General features: G+C 37.5%; 1 protein-coding gene across 1 annotated transcript in view; it reads right to left on the reverse strand.

Annotated features, from left to right (window-relative positions):
* Positions 1-2506: 2506 nt before the first annotated feature.
* kdr (kinase insert domain receptor (a type III receptor tyrosine kinase)) overlaps positions 2507-16738 on the reverse strand; it is a 36715-nt gene continuing 22483 nt past the window's right edge. The window contains exons 16-30 of the mRNA XM_063002107.1: positions 14873-14979; positions 14428-14563; positions 14135-14239; positions 12812-12925; positions 12639-12727; positions 11920-12073; positions 10944-11035; positions 8914-9036; positions 8697-8808; positions 8378-8477; positions 7580-7685; positions 6705-6847; positions 6514-6583; positions 6340-6425; positions 2507-4792 (exon numbers count right to left, since the gene is read on the reverse strand). Of these exons, the coding sequence (XP_062858177.1) occupies positions 4576-4792; positions 6340-6425; positions 6514-6583; positions 6705-6847; positions 7580-7685; positions 8378-8477; positions 8697-8808; positions 8914-9036; positions 10944-11035; positions 11920-12073; positions 12639-12727; positions 12812-12925; positions 14135-14239; positions 14428-14563; positions 14873-14979 (1754 nt within the window). The 3' untranslated portion in view covers positions 2507-4575. The remainder of the gene's footprint in view (positions 4793-6339; positions 6426-6513; positions 6584-6704; positions 6848-7579; positions 7686-8377; positions 8478-8696; positions 8809-8913; positions 9037-10943; positions 11036-11919; positions 12074-12638; positions 12728-12811; positions 12926-14134; positions 14240-14427; positions 14564-14872; positions 14980-16738) is intronic.

Below are 16738 nucleotides of genomic sequence, written 5' to 3' on the forward strand. Positions count from 1 at the left end.
AAATATCCATAAATACTGCTTACCTTACCTTGTTCCAGATGCTATTACATTTATAAATTTATAACCGTGTGTCAGTACTTATACAAATAAACTTGCCTTGCCTTGCCTTACTTATTTTCATGTACACATAAACACAGACTTGATTTCATTGATGAGCTTTAAAATGTCAAAATTTTACATCTTATATCTAACTAAATGAATGAATATAAGCATAATGACATCTTTGGAATTTTGCATCTTTTGTTTATAACTGGAGACATTATGCTAACAAACATCAGAAGTCACATCAGCAGTGTCACTTATTTCATCTCACTTATACAGTTAAAGGTGTAAGTTTACCTTGGCCACATTCATTTAAACTTCAGGTAACCCTCCATAGGTCTCTCACAATAAGTTTTGGATCTGGTGTGAATGAGTCAGGTTTGTAGGCCTTCTTGCTTGCACATGGTTTTTCAGTTCTGTCCATACATTTTCTATGAGATTTAATTCAGGGCTTTGTGATGGCCACTCCATTACCTTTACTTTGCTGTTTTAAGCCATTTTGCCACAACTTTGGAAGGGGTTCATTGTCCATTTGGAAGACCCATTTGCACCCAAGCATTAATTGCCTGGCTGATGTCTTAAGATATCTCCACATAGTTTTCCTTTATTCATAATTCCATCTTTTTTGTAAAGTGCACCAGTCCCTCCTGCAGCAAATCACACTCTCAGCATGATTCTGCCACCCCATGTTTCATAGTTGGTATTGTTTGTTGGCTTGCACGTCTCCCACCTTTTCACCAGTACATAATGATGGTCCTAATGGCCTAACAGTTTGATTTTGTTTCATCAGACCAGAGGACATTTCCCTAAAAAGTAAGCTCTTTGTTCCAGTGTGCAGCTGCAAACTGTAACCTGGCTTTTTATAGTGGTTTTGAAGCAATTGCTTATTCCTTGCTGATCAGCCTTTTAGGCCGTTTTGATATAGGACATGTTTTACTATTGCTAAATTCTTTTTGTTAAACCCCTTTCTATGAAAACATGAACAAAAGCATGAATTATACATTTAAATCATTAATAGCTACTAAAAGCCAAGTAGTCCAATTTGTTTTATATAGGGCAGTGATAGCTCAGTGGTTAAGGTACTGGACTTGTAATTTAGAGGTTGCCAGTTCAAGCCCCACCACTGCTAAGTTGCCACTGTTGGGCCCCTGAGCAAGGCCCTTAACCCTCAATTGCTCAAAACTGTGTTCAGACATAACTGTAAGTCGCTTTGGATAAAAGTGTCTGCTAAATGCTGAAAATGTAAATGTTTTTGTCAGTCTAGCATTAACAGTTCTAAACTATAGAGGCAGACGTTGAATTCCATACCAGTTATAAATGGTTACTTACACATGGTGTGTGGAAAATTTGGGGTTAAAATAATGCCTATGATCTGCTTTAATTAAACTAAAAAATTTTTTTTTTTTTTTAACCTTTCTTTAGAGCACTGCTATGAATATTACATGCTAATGACATCATATTGTATGTACAACACCAAATCAAAAAGTTGGGACGGCATGGAAAAAGCAAATAGTACAGAGTTTCTTACACTTACTTTGACTTTTATTTGATTGCAGACAGGATGAACCTGAGATATTTCATGTTTTATCTGCTCAACTTCATTTCATTTATTAATAAACATCCATTCCTGCATTTCAGGCCTGCCACACATTACAAAAAAAGTTGGGACAGTAAAGCATTTACCACTTTGTAATGTTGCCATTCTTTTTCACCACACTTAAAAGACGTTTTGGCACCGAGGATACCAAGAGATTTAGTGTTTTAGCTTTTATTTTGTCCCATTTTTCCTGCAAACACGTCTTAAGATGTGCAACAGTACAGGGTCGTCGTCTTCACATTTTACATTTAAAAATTTTCTAATGGGAACAGGTCAGGACTGCAGGCAGGCCAGTCCAGTACCCGTACCTTCTTCTTCTGCAGCCATGCCTTTGTAATGTGTGCAGCATGTGGTTTTGCATTGTCTTGATGAAAAATGCATCCCAAAATCTTTCAGCATGACTGTATCTTTGTGCAGGTCCTGTTTTGACAAATTTGGTGTAAAGTGACCCCAACGACCTGCACGGAACCTTGAACTTAATCCCACTGAACACATTTTTAATAATTTTAAACAAATTTCCACAAACACATTCCAAAATCTTTCGGATGATCTCCCACCTTCCTAAAAAATGGAGTCTGTTATAGCTGCAAAGGGTAACTTCATGTTAATGGACATGGTTTCAGAATGGAATGTCCAACAAGCTCCTGGCCAGGTGTTCACATAAATTTTACAACATTAATGGATAGTTTATTATATTATGTAACGGCTGTAATGGCTGTAATGGTTCACTCTTATTGAGTCACACATGCACACAGCAAAAAAATAAAATTTGAAAGCTTATATCCACTCTCTTTTAAGTAATCATTCAAGTAACCTTGAAGTAATCATACTTTCTAAGTTAAAAGGCACACACATTGACACTAATAGCAGAATTAATTTTAGTTTTATTTTATTATATAAAATTAATTATATAACAGTTTTAGTAAATACTAAGATCCTAAATTAATAAACTGTACATTTAAAAGGTCGACAATGAAAGTAAAGAAAGTCATAATGTAAAGTAAAACAAAAGGCAGGAAAAAAGAACACTTGAGGGCCATTTTGCATATGATTTGGTAAGATCCTCACCAAAATTTAAATAAAAAAGAAAGAAAACAATACGAAAGATAAATACAGATCAAAAAAACTTTAGTTCATTTCAGTTTGCCTTTCCTGCTGGCTAGAAGTAGGCATGTTCATTAACAGGAAGTGGAAAGGGCCACACTCAGCAGCTACTCATGCTTTGCAGCCTGTGTAAACAATGTCCAAGGCTCTCTCCAAAAAAGTTGACCTTTAAAATACAATCATGGCCCCCCTGCGATTCTGTGAGAAAATTGTTGAGATTACAAATGCTTCAGTATGTACGTGTACATAAAATATGTCTTTAGTTTGCACTGAAACAACACAAAAAAGTAAATAAGTCAAATCTGGTATAACTGTTACAGAACTCAAAAATGGACTGGGGAAATTATTGGCACCCTCAACCTATTGGAAACAATAACTGAACCCAATCTCTTCTTGCTACTAGACCAACTACTGTTTTGACATACTGCACAGTGAACACAGGAGCATTAGGGTCTCTGGAGATGGACTTGTAGCATTTACATTGTCCATTCTTTTGAACAATTTTGGTTCTCAAATCCTGACAATTCTTTGCTCTTCTTTCTTTTCTCCATGCTCAGTGTGGTACATCCAGACTGAAGAAGATTGAGTCGACTTTCTTTCATTGAAACTGGTTGGAAGTGTGATTTCTATATTGCAGCACCTGTTGCCTGCCACAGGTGAGTTTAAGTACAGATTACAGGAGCATCACATGATTGAAATCCAGTTATTCCTTACAATTTTTAGAAGGTGCCATAAATTTGGTCCAGTCCACATCTGGAATTCTGTGTGGAATGATATAAACATTGAATTGTGTTGTTCCAATGCAAACACAAGAAATAAACCTGTGAATACTAATTCATTTGTAATTACAAACAATGTTCTGTGAGAAGTGGTGCATTTTTTAAAAGAAGATCAAGAGTGTCAATATTTGTGGCCATGACTGTAATTAAATCTAACACATACAGCTTATCTGAAACATTGCACAGTATATTACATTGTATATCACTTCAGAAATGTGGCATCTTGAATAAAGACTTTAAAGTATAAACATTAAGGCACAATGGTCAGTTTGATATTTGGTGGTTAAGATCTAAAAGCTGAATGGGGTGACACTTGGGTGGTGCAGCAGTCTAATACACTAGCTCACTACAGCAGGGAGCTTGATCATTGCTACTGACCTTGCCAGGCATCCACCAGACACAACTGGCAGTGTTTGAAGGAAAAAAATAAAAGCTCTACTGTCTAATAGAGGCACCAGCATGAGAAGAAGAGGATTCGTACAGGGCATAATGTGACTCTCCCTGAATCACTGACTCTCTGAATACTGCATATATTACCCAGTGATTCAGGGGGAAAAAAATCACTAACACACCCCAGAGAGGATGCCAATCCATCTAGTTCCTCAGACATCCCCCCACTTCTTGAACATTGCCAGTCATGTCTGTATGAAGACAGGTTAGCGCAATGTTCAACTGAAGCACTGCCAGAAGAATGGCAATATGGAATTGGAAATGACTGGACTGGTGAAAATGCTTCCCAAAAATCTGGATGACTTGTGACCATCTGAATGCAATGCCCAAAGTTAAGATATATAATTGATGTACCTGCTTAAATAGTGTAAATTGCCAAAGAGAATACCTTAAGGTCTGACTGGCAGAGCAGTGCTTATTTTATACTTTGCAGAACTTCAGTAGAAAATGGACTGAAGTTAGGCAAGGCCTCAACCTATCATAAGCAGAACTTCTTGATATTATTGATTCTTAAAAGGCTAAATCTGCTTTTCCAGGCTGAGAGTTCAAAAAGTCATGGTCAGAATCAAACATTATTTAACGGTATGTTGTGATTGGTTACAGTTAAACTGGGGGCACGCTATAGCGGACCTCAGTGCTAAACTTGTCGTCTCTTTTAGTCAGCGGTGGCTTCTTCAAAATGTCCCTCTTCAGGATCATCTCCTCATTAGCATACACAGGTGCCTCTGCGTCATCAGAATGGTAGCCAGACTGGTAGCCACTGGTCTGGTTGGATGATTCAGAGGCCAAAGATTCCTTACTTTTATATCGTAGTAGGGGACTGAGGGAAGACGTTAATGAAGATGAAGTTAGTTTTTACCTTCTATAGAATTTTAATGTAACTACTAAAATGAGCTAGGTCTTTATACATTAATATGATATTTAGAAACAGTCCATGTTCTATTTCTAATGGCAAACCAGGTTGCTAGCTATTTTTCATAAAAATAGAACATTTAGCACATAGAAAGCCAAATGGCTTGCATGCATAATTAAATGTGTATGCACTATACTGTAAATAAAATAGTTTAAAAGTTCTGTCATTCTCTAATAGCTAAACAATCAAATAGTATTGGCCGAAAAAGTGACATCACTATTTAAGCTTAATCACTAGGGATGTAACAATGCACCAGAAAACAGTTAAAAATCAGTGCGCATGTGCAACGATTTAAATCGGTTAATCATTTAAGATGAATCGATATTCACTTGAAACAGCAGAGGGCGCTGGCGCTATTTTCTTTTTTTACACAATAAGGGAAATGTGCAGCATTTTTTTGCATAGCTTGCACCTATCTCAGAAATAAAAGGGCATTGATTATTTAGATTATTTAGATACATTAAATCTAAGCACAAATACTACAGTATTTAATTTTAAATAGAAGTAATAAAATAAAACGTTGTCATAATTTGTCTTCAATTTAATTTTGTTTAAAAAACCTGAAAAAAATCATATCGTGAACCCAGTATCGTGAATCGTATCACATCGTGGGTAGAGTGTATCTTAAAAATGTGGCATGCTGGATAAACAAAATAACCCAATATCAATATTTATTATACTTATTTTACTCAGTAACAACCTAGTAACAAGTATAATGTATACCAAATCAATTCAGAAGATTTTTAACTTTCCATAGCTTAGTACAGTGGTACCTTGTAACTCAACGTCCCCTAAACTCAAAATCTTTGAAACTCAACGCCCTTCATCGAAAAATGTGCAACCTTAAACTCAACATTTCCCTTAAACTCAACGTGTGTGACTGCTGCTTTGTTCAGCACTTGGCTTGAGCAATGTGGTAAAATGTCAAAGTGTGAATATGAGATGAATTTGCATTTTTGTGGAATAACCATCAAATCCACTCTGAAAGCGCCACATGTATCTGTGTTTGGCTGAATTTTCCTCACTGTTACACTTTTAAACTTGTGTTACAGCTCAGGTTCTGACAAATTGTGAGAATCAGCTTTTCCGAGAGAGTCTAAAACATTTATCGTTAGAAAAAACTTAATGTGACTTAATGTATTTAAAGAATGACCCGAAAGTAAAGGTAAAGTGCAGGTTTTATTGTATTTTTATTGATTTTTAACTGTTTTTTAATTGTTTTTCAGTGTGTTTTATATATTTGTGTTATTTTCAGTGTATAAGTGTCAAAACAACCTCATTACTTTACATTAGCCTAAAATATATGCAGTTCAATGGGACCACAGAACGCATTATCAGGTTTCCCCATACATCCTTATGGGAAAAAATACCTTACAACTCAACGCCACTCCCAGAATGAATTGTTGAGTTTTAAGGTACCACTGTACAGGAAAATAGCTGTAGCCTTACTTTACCTGAATGTGCCCATCTTGAGTGCTTGATGATTCAGAGCCTTTATCTCCTCACGTGATAATGCCACCTTACCTTCCCTTTGACCACTCTAAAATGTAAAAAGGAAGTTATTAGAGAACAGTTTTGCTTAAATCTCTAACCTTGCTAGTAAGTATTTGCTGATATCCACACTTTACCATTACTGCACTCTGTTCCAGAGGAATGTCAAATATTTGATCCCCATCTAGTTCTATCTGCTGACTATATCTGTAAAGAAAGTGGCAATTACAGGTTAAGCTTTGCATACATACTATACGTGTGTGTGTGTGTGTGTGTGTGTGTGTGTGTGTGTGTGTGTGTGTGTGTGTGTGTGTGTGCGGGCACTCACCCTGTTGATGGAGCATTATCATAATTAAGATGGATCCCCCTGCTGTCTGTTTGCGGTCCTCTGTTACAAGTAATTCTCTGGTGGGACACCCCTGATCCCCCCTCCACCTCCCCCACTGTCAGTGGAATATAGTCCTTCCCATCCTACAACACAAACAATATATACTTAGAACACTGGCCGTACATACCCAAACATTTAATCATGCTTTTATTGTAAGATGTGTGAAAGCAAAAACAAACTCTGGTGTAAATACAGTTGTGGCCAACCTTTTTGGCACCCTTAAGTGTTTAGTATAAAAAGCCATTACTCCATCTTTCACTCCAGATGTGTCTAGCTCAGCCTGAAGTTTTTTGGATGTTGAATTTGGTTTCCTTGCCACATTTCAAACCATTTTTATCAGCTTTCTCTCATTTATGTCCCATGTTTCTATTTTCACCACATCCTGGCAGGTTTGTGACTGTTCCAAACTTCTTGATAACATTTGGAACTGTTAAAGTTGGGATACCAAGGTCTTTCGAATAGTCTTGTACCATTTAGACTACTTGTGCTTGGTGATAATAGCTTGTCTGCTCAGACAGCTCACTTGTGTTTGTTATTGTGACCAAGGAACGGGAAATAAATCTGGCCTTTTTAAGCATCAAAACCACCATTCATAGGCTAATTAAAGTGATATGTGCACTGGTGAGCACTGACACATTACACATCACAGGTTAGTCTGATGTTATTCTGAACAAAGTGTGCCATTAATTATGTTCTGGCATTGTTTTCAATTTTGGAGATATTTTACATGATGTACTTCATATGTAAGTGCATGATGTCAATAACGTTGACTATGCTCAACTGCATATGTTCTGTTACCAATAATTGTATCTAACCTGCTGAGCACTGGCCTGCAGCAGATTACCCAGATGTTCCACTAGTTCTGTAAAGGTGGGTCTGTCTTTGGGTCGATCCATCCAGCAGTCCAGCATGGTCTGATAGCTGAAACGGGACAGATTACAAAGACTATTTTAGATACATACTGAAAATGTGGTTAACAAATGTAATATTAGTAAAACAAAATAACAATGTGTGTTTTGGAGGAATGTGCATTATTTTTCAAAATACTGTGCATTCTGTATAATTTTCCAATCAGCTATGTTTAACGTAATTTTTATTTGCATCACTAGTATATTGTAATTACCAAGCACTACCATATAGAGCACCATTCTGTCATCATGGGCCTCAAGTCTACATTTTCCAAGCCCCCTTTTTTATTTCTCAATTCTATTCTCAGTTTGGCCCTTCTCCTGCTTGGAAATTTGAAAGCCACCAAAACGTAATGTTACAATTTATGTTTGTTTGAGTTTATTCCTAAAAAGTGTCTAAACTTGTCCCAGTCATCAACAGCAATGGTGAAAATTAATAAGCTTGTAACTTTTTAAATGCAACATCTATTTGTTTTTCCTGATGCACACATTGGTTTACTCCAGGGGTTACCAACACGATCGCCCGCAGGGACCACGTGAGTCGCCTGCAGGGCATGTTCTAAAAATTGACTCTACTTGCATTGATGTGGATTTGAAAATGACAATACTGAATGTAAAATTTAAAAAACAAAAATGTGTCCAAATACTTTTGGCCATATAGTGTATTTTAAGGTAGTTGTGTGACTGAAGAAAAAACATAGTTACATCTCAGGGGTTGCATAGTCAGGTGGTCTCATCCTGGTACCCTCTTTTAGCCTCCTGCAAAACGACTCGTCAATATTCACTCCTGGGTAAGGAGATGCACCTGTATTGAAGAACAGTTACAGTCAGAGGATTCTTAGGTGGCTTTTGCATGATAAGTGTTTTGTGGGCACATATTTCTGGCTACACAGCAAACCACTTTCTGCTGACTGTGCCAGTGAGCAGCAAGCTTAAAAACAGCTCCAAATATAGTCTGCTTATTTATTGAGATGCTCAGTTGAAGAATTTGTATCAAAGAGCTTGATGCAACTATGCCTCTTACCCAAGGAAAAGATTTCCCAAAGGAGCACTCCGAAAGACCATACGTCACTCTGTGTGGTGTACACACGGTCAAAGATTGTCTCAGGTGCCATCCATTTCAGAGGCAGACGTGCCTAAGAGAAAGGTGGAAAGAACACATGTGTCACTACTGTTAAGTTTGTCTTGTATATAATATATAATATAGTTTAACATGTACATAGGGTGTAGTCTGTACTTACATCTCCTTTGCGGACGTAGTCTGGGTCCTTATACACATCCCTTGCCAGGCCAAAGTCACAGATTTTAACGACGTTGTTCTCAGAAAGAAGAATGTTTCTTGCTGCCAAATCCCGATGAATACACTGGCAGAAACCATTTAAAATAAATTAACAAACTTACAGTTGTAGGGTACATATATTGTATGTATATATGCGGGTGATTCTTCAATTGCGGGCTCTTTTGACCATCTTAACTTTTGAAAAATAAAATTAGGAATAATTTAGTTTTAATTATGTGAAGATAATGCCAGAGCAAAGACTTAATGATGGCTACAATTGAGCTCATATAGAATTTTAATATTTCATATCTATTTGCGAAGTGGCATAGCAAAATGTCATTATGTGTTGGTAATGACGTGTTGCAGTAATGACGATTTTTACTTTTTTTAAGAAAAAAACTAGATAGGCCACGGATTTGCTAAAGCTAGTCAACAGCTAGTACAAGATGCACTTTAAATACATATAAATAATGTGTACATTTCTTTTTTTTTGGTGAAGTACTGCCATACTGATGTAAATGGTAATGACACTGAATAAATATACCCTATGATCAGGAGGAATACATGATTAAATTACTCACATTTCCAGACATTAAAATGTCAATCTTCTCTCATGGCTGGCATGTGCTTCCTTGCAAGTCTTTGTTTCCATGGTTACAACATAAACAAGTGTTACCTTCAAATGATTCCCTACAGAAACCATACACTGTTGCGGTAATGACGATAATGCTGGGGACAGTAATATATTGCTCAAAAATATGCATAGGTTGAACAAATATGAAAAAAAAACTTAAGTTATTATAAAACTCATATTGTGATTTTTATAATGAATTGATCACTTTTTAGCATTTTATTAGAGCAGAGAAGTTTTAAAGTCTGGGTTGGGGACAAGGCCAAAGTAGCAAAATATTGATGTTTAAATCATCATAAAAAATGAAAATCATAATTATTTTGGTATGTAATTTTTTTTAGTGCTGCAATGAATGATCTTTTTAATACATAAAATATTTGTTTTGTCATAAAGTATTTTTAACACAAATTTATAACCTAGGGACGTAAAAGTTCCCCCAATTGAAGAATCACCCATGCAGGGGATTTAAGGAATTTTGGCAAGGATTTATTTCTTTGAATAACTAATTGTTAGGTCTCAACATCTAAACAAACAATTCCCTGTAAGTCTGGGTAGATTAAACAGTGGTCAGTCTGGGTCCTTATGCGAAAAAGAAATGTCAATGTCAGATGCGAAGAAGAAATTCAAACGGTCAAATGTAAGCAAGGTAGCACTAGAAACAAGTTTGCCATAAATACAGAAGCTGTTGGAACACAGTTGTCACAGTAAAGCAAGCATTACATTACCAAGTATATTTAGAGAACAAAAGGTCAGGCATAAGTTTTGTTGACAGTGAGAATTATGCATTGCAGAAAGTGGACAGAATAATAAAGTAGATTATTCAAAAACTCCTTAGCACAATCTCAACTTATGAGACAAAGTTATTATTTGGTGCTTTAACAAGACAGTTAACCAAAAGACAGTAGTATTGCTTTTAAAGAAAAAGGGCCAGCTGTAGCCCAGTGGTTAAGGTACTAGGCCAGTGACCAGAGGGTCGCTGGTTCAAGCCCCACCACTGCCAGGTTGTCACTGTTGGGCCCTTGAGCAAGGCCCTTAACCCTCAATTGCTCAGACTGTATACTGTAATGTAAGTCGCTTTGGATAAAGGCGTCTGCTAAATGCTGAAAATGTAAATGTAAAATTAAGCTTTTGACATGGCCTTTCCAAAGTCTTAATCATAACTCAATTAGGAGTATGTGGACTAGAGTTTGAACCGCCAATTGGCATCTACATATAGACACAATTGGCTGGACGGGGCCCTGCAATACCCACTTAAAAAAAATGCAGAAATCACTGAACACAACACTGAAATTGTTCCTTACCAGTGTATGTAAACGTTTAACCTGAACTTTACATACAAATACAGTGAGTTTGAGATTTACCTTTCGAGATGAGAGGAACTCCATTCCCTTGGCTACCTGAAAGCTGTAGCTAATTAGATCCTCCATGGTCAGATGATCCCAGTCTGAACTCTCTGCACCACACAGTTACATAGACAAGCTCAGACAATTGATTACAGTGGGGGAAACAGCAGCATAAATGCAGGGTCTTCAACCTTTGGTTCAGGTTGTGTTTCCAAATTTCACTGTTACTATCGGGCTTTCCCACAACACTGCTTTAAGGTTTCATGTTAAGACCTTATTCAGATAAAGCTCTAAACACTGGTCCATTTCAGTAAATGTCACATTAAGCCAAAACTCTACAACTGTCATTGCGCCTTCCAACAGCCAGAGGGAAACCATGTCAAAGAATAAGCAAGAACATTGACATCGGCTTAGTCTGAGCAGAGATTTTTGTTTTTTGGAGCTGCCAATAAACAGTAATCTACTACAGAGCTAATGAGATGCTTATTTTTCATATTTTCTTTTTTACTGACCAATAAGTTTTGGTCTAGATAGTGAGTGCTTGTTTTTAAAGGAAGAGCCAAGACCAGTGAAAAGAGTTCTAAGGTATAAAAAGTTCCAGTGAAAAGTTCTAAGGTATAAAAAACTGCATGCATGTAATTTTCATTATCTTAGCGGGTTACTCTCTATGTAGAGAGCGTGAAAAAATGATTAAATGCTTTACTTTGCTTTTATCCCAAATCCAGCCATAATTTATCCATGATGTTGCTTTTTAAAATCTTTGTACCTAAACATGGGTGGCTTGTACACACTTGACCAGAACTAGGCTGGTAATGACACCCCATTTGGAAAAAAGAACAACTGGCAACCCAGTTTTGGAACTGTTTGCAATTTTGATAGGGTGCTTAATGTCACTGAGTCAGTTAATTAAAAAGGCAGTGTCACTGGACTAACCACACATCACCACATACGATGCATTTTACTAAACATTACAAAAATAAGTAACTTGTAGTACCGAGCTCATCCACAAGAAGGATGGAGCTCTTGGTCCAGTCCTCTCTTAGTCCAGAGCAGATGGCGGTACCAGTGCATATGTCAAGTCGGGTACTAGTGAACATAGCAAGATCCCCTTCATTTAGGTCCTCCTGCAACAGTCGTGGCTTAGGCCTCTGAAACAAGACAGAGGATGAGTGAATGTGCCCAATACAAAGTGGTTAATCAATCAATACCTTCTTGTTATAGTGCACCACTTACTGGGCGTAAAACTTAAGTACACAGACATATACAAAGGCACACAACTGATTTTTCTAACAATTCTTGCACCACCCATTTGTTCACACTAGCAGGCAACAAAGTGAAATAAATTGTCCGGTTTAGCAACAAATAATAAGTATCAGCTCTGGTAGATTTAACAGACCAATTATATGTCGTGAGTAGTCAATGTCATCCTCTCACACCATTAGTTTTTTGCTGGGTTTAACTCTAGGTTAAGCAGTGTTTTGGAATGCATAGACAGAAAAAATCAACACTGTCATTTCTTTTCCTAGGTTTTACTAACATGTGACCTCACCAAAGGTTCCCTACAACACACTAGAGTCAAACCATGAGTTGCATCAATGACCTGTCACCTGCTAGTGAAAATGTAAGTTTCAATATTAACTATATATTATAGATTGTATTACTGTAGTGAGCAACTTATAATTGGGGGGGTCGGAAGTACGAGGATAAGCTTACCTTAAAGGGGCTGTACTCTGCACGCTTACTCTTAAGGTAGCTAGAGAGGTTTCCATTCCTACAGTATTCTACTATCACCATCAGAGGACCTAAGAGATGTATTTGCAGTAAACATTACTAATTGACCAGAAATATCATAATTATGTCTTTCAAGTACCATAATGTGGACTCACCGCCTGGTTTTGTGCAGGCACCAAGCAAATTGACCACATTTAGATGGTGGCCGATATGGATTAGAATCTTCAGTTCAGACATTAAGGCATGGTACTCACTCGAGGTAGCACCCTCTGTAGATGGAGGGGGAGGGCAGATATGCAGACGTTATGTCTTACAATATTGTTTTTAGAATGAGAACAAGAATGAATCTACATTGGTTCTGAAGGGTTAGATGGATAAATAACATGTTCTTTTAGAACAAATTTTCACAATTTTTTTTTTACAGTTGAGGTGTGCAGATAAATAATGCCACAACCGGGACATCATTTTAAGTTCATACATGCATTAATTGTACATTATTATAATAATAATTATAATAATATAACGGTAATAATGCTTTTAGCTATATTAATCACAAATTGTCAACAATGGAATACTAAGTTTATACATTCATGGGAAAATGCTTTAACTTTCACAGATCTTGTTTTTTAAAAATCACAGATTTCACGGTGCCACATTTCAAGGCAGTCATAAAATAACACTTGAATGATAGAATAAATGGAAGCTACAATACACAGCACAGCCTACCTTAACGGTTAAATGAAAACCTAGAACATTTAGCGATGGTGTGAGGCTCTGTCTCAAATACAAAAATTCTCATCTTTGTTTTGACACACCCCCATTTGTGTCCACACAACTGGTTGGGAGTTTTCCAAACTTAGTTATCTGAGTAGTGTTTTTAGGTGCTTTACACTTCAACATCTTGAACATTTTGACTAACCAATTGCTAAATGAATTGCTGTAGGATTGTTAGGACTGCCACTGTGCAAATTAACCAGTAAATGTAAGGCATTTAAATGCTATACGAATGAAAAATGTTAAGTTCCTAAACACAAACCTTAAATTTGGAATTTTACAGTAAAGTGCATATTACATAGAAAACTGCTCATTTCACGGCCCGTGACACAATTTTCACGGCTGTGAATTAGGTAGGGCCTTACATATAAGAGATTATGAAAGTTTTCACTGTTTTACACTTTATCAGTTTAACATCATATGATTCTGTTACGTAACAGTTTCATTAGTTTTCATAGTATCTGTGTGAATGATTTTGCTTTATGAATCACTAACGAGAAATACTGTACAGCAAAACATATTACATGAGCAGGAAGAAAAAATAAAGGTGTAAATCTGGCCCAAAAGAACATTTTCACACCTTTCCCATCAGAGCTTTCTTCAGTATTAAACATCGGTAGTACAGCTACCATTAATCGACTGTTAGTCATGCTAAAATTTGGGCTAACTCTTTAGAAAACAAAAAGTAAATAAAAGCCTCTCACCCTTTAGCATCTTCACTGCAACTGTAGTACAGGTGGTGGCCTTCTCAATGCCGAAAGCTGATGCCTCCACAACCTGACCAAATGCCCCTCTGCCCAATGGTTCTCCTGTATCATACAGCGGTTTTAGATTTCAGAGATAGATGTATATTAAGTAAGTAAGCATTTGTGATTAATAAATGTTAAAATCCATGAAATGCATATATTAAACTTTAGTGTTTTTATAGTAAGTCTGTTTGTGTTAAGTTTGTTTTAATGCTGAATGTTGCAGTTTAAGTATTGACACTCAAGCTCACCTAGTTTGAGTCGTTCACGGGGGAACTCCCACTTGTTGGCATCATAGGTAAGTCTCTCACCGTGCTCATCCATAGCCATGTCTTCTGAGTCCAAGATGATGGACAGGTAGCCTGCCTTTAGGTCTCCATCAGTGGGCTTAGCAAGAGAGATTAAGAGTAAGTGAGAAAATGAGGGAGTATAATTGTGAGGTCTTCATGACTGTGGGCACATTCACACATAATGTTTGCCCTTTAGACACTCCAGTGACTACCTCTTAGACCCTCATTAATTAGACATGAGCTAAAGAACCTCGGACCACCCAGGCTGTGCCCACACATAGCATTTATTTATTCTGGGGTACAGAGAAGGGACTGTTACATGACCCAGAATCAAAGGTACAGTTCCAGAAACAAAGAGAGGCAGTAATGTGAGCATGACAAGAAAGAAAGAAGGGAGGAATATTACCGTTTTCCTGTTGCGTATAACAAACACGATTAGGAGCCAGAAAAACATGGCGATAACCACAGCACCAATCGGTACGATCAGCTCCACGTTCATCTTCTCCTCTGCGCCTAACAAAGACAAGAAATAAACAGCCTGTACGAATCATAACAGACTACTACAAGAATCATTCACAGATCCACACCAATCATAAATTACCTATTTAAATCAAGTCACATTTAAAATAAACCAATGCCTAAACAGTACGGATTTACTTCTAAATAAAAAATATGCATGTAACCCACAATACACCAAAAAAGTAAAACACATGCCCTTAAGTAGCTTATGATTTATTCCTCTAAATATTTCTACTGGACTAAAATGTATTTATGGAATGCAAGTTTCTAAGCTGTTTTGGCAAACACTGACTCATGACTTGCCGAGAGGAACCTAGTTTACAGGATATCCATGTTGCTTGCCGGAATTTAAGGTGGCTACAACTTCTAGAGCAAGGCTATTTTTGTTATGATATTTTATCTAATCAAAATAAAAGTGCAGAGTCACCAATAATGCCAAACCAAAGACAAACTACAGGAAGTCAGTCACCTATTAGAGTAGTGAATAAAATGTATACAGTTTTCCCAACTGAGCTTTGCCTTGTTGTTTGGAACTACAAAAGTGGAGTAGATGATTCGATGTAACATCCTGTACACTACATTAACTTTTTCATAGTTCCTGGAATACTGCAGCTTAAATGGAGTGGCACATCTGGCAGTGCCAACCAGCAACAAGGTTTCTGTGATCCTGGGTTCAGTCCTTGCTTCCTGTCATTGTCTGTAATGGGTTGAGCATGTTTTTCCTGTGTCTGTGTTTCTTTGCTTGTCTCTCACATTTTAAAAAACACCAAACTACCAACATTTGTGTTTACAGGGTAATATTACAAACCCAATCACAACACTAGTCCGATTCATATGAGAATAGGTTTGACGAGCGCTACTCCTTATCGATGGCCATGTTTTTCCTCCTGCCTCCCCTGAGGAAATGTATTCATTCATTCTGTCTCAGTAACTACTTGATATTGCTTCCATAGTAAACATTACCTTACTGTAGTGTAAGTAGACAACAGTCCAAGAACACAAATCTGCTGAAACCCTGTTAAAACCAAGTAAAGAGATGGTTTTTAATCGTTTTTTAAAGTTCATTCCACCACTTGGGTGCAAGTACAGAGAAGAGCCTTCATGCTGGTCTTCCTCTAGTCCTGGGTGGAGGATCAAGTCAAGCGAGACTAGTGGCTCGGAGGTTGCATGGTACAGAGCGGGGTTTGATTAGACCTTGAAGGTAGCTTGGGGCTGGTCCATTTTTGACTTTGTAGGCGAGCATCATTGTTTTAAACTGAATGCGTGCAGCTACAGGAAGCCAGTGAAGAGAACGCAGCAGTGGGGTGATGTGGCAGTGTTTAGGTTGGTTAAGAACCAGGTGATCAGTTGAATTTTGTTTGTTTGTTTGTTTGTTTATTAGGATTTTAACGTCATGTTTTACACTTTGGCTACATTCATGACAGGAACGGTAGTTACTAATTACACAAGATTCATCAGCTCACAAGGTTATATCGAACACAGTCATGGACAATTTAGTGTCTCCAATTCACCTCACTTGCATGTCTTTGGACTGTGGGAGGAAACCGGAGCACCCAGAGGAAACCCACGCGGACATGGGGAGAACATGCAAACTCCACACAGAAAGGACCCAGACCGCCCCACCTGGGGATCGAACCCTTGCTGTGAGGCGACAGTGCTAGCCACTGAGCCACCGAGCTGCATTTTAAATGAGTTGCAAGGGTTTAATAGTGGACATAGGAGCACCTGCCAGGAGGGAGTTGCAGTAGTCCAG

The sequence above is a fragment of the Trichomycterus rosablanca genome, chromosome 9 (genome assembly GCF_030014385.1).
Source record: "Trichomycterus rosablanca isolate fTriRos1 chromosome 9, fTriRos1.hap1, whole genome shotgun sequence".
Taxonomy (NCBI): domain Eukaryota; kingdom Metazoa; phylum Chordata; class Actinopteri; order Siluriformes; family Trichomycteridae; genus Trichomycterus; species Trichomycterus rosablanca.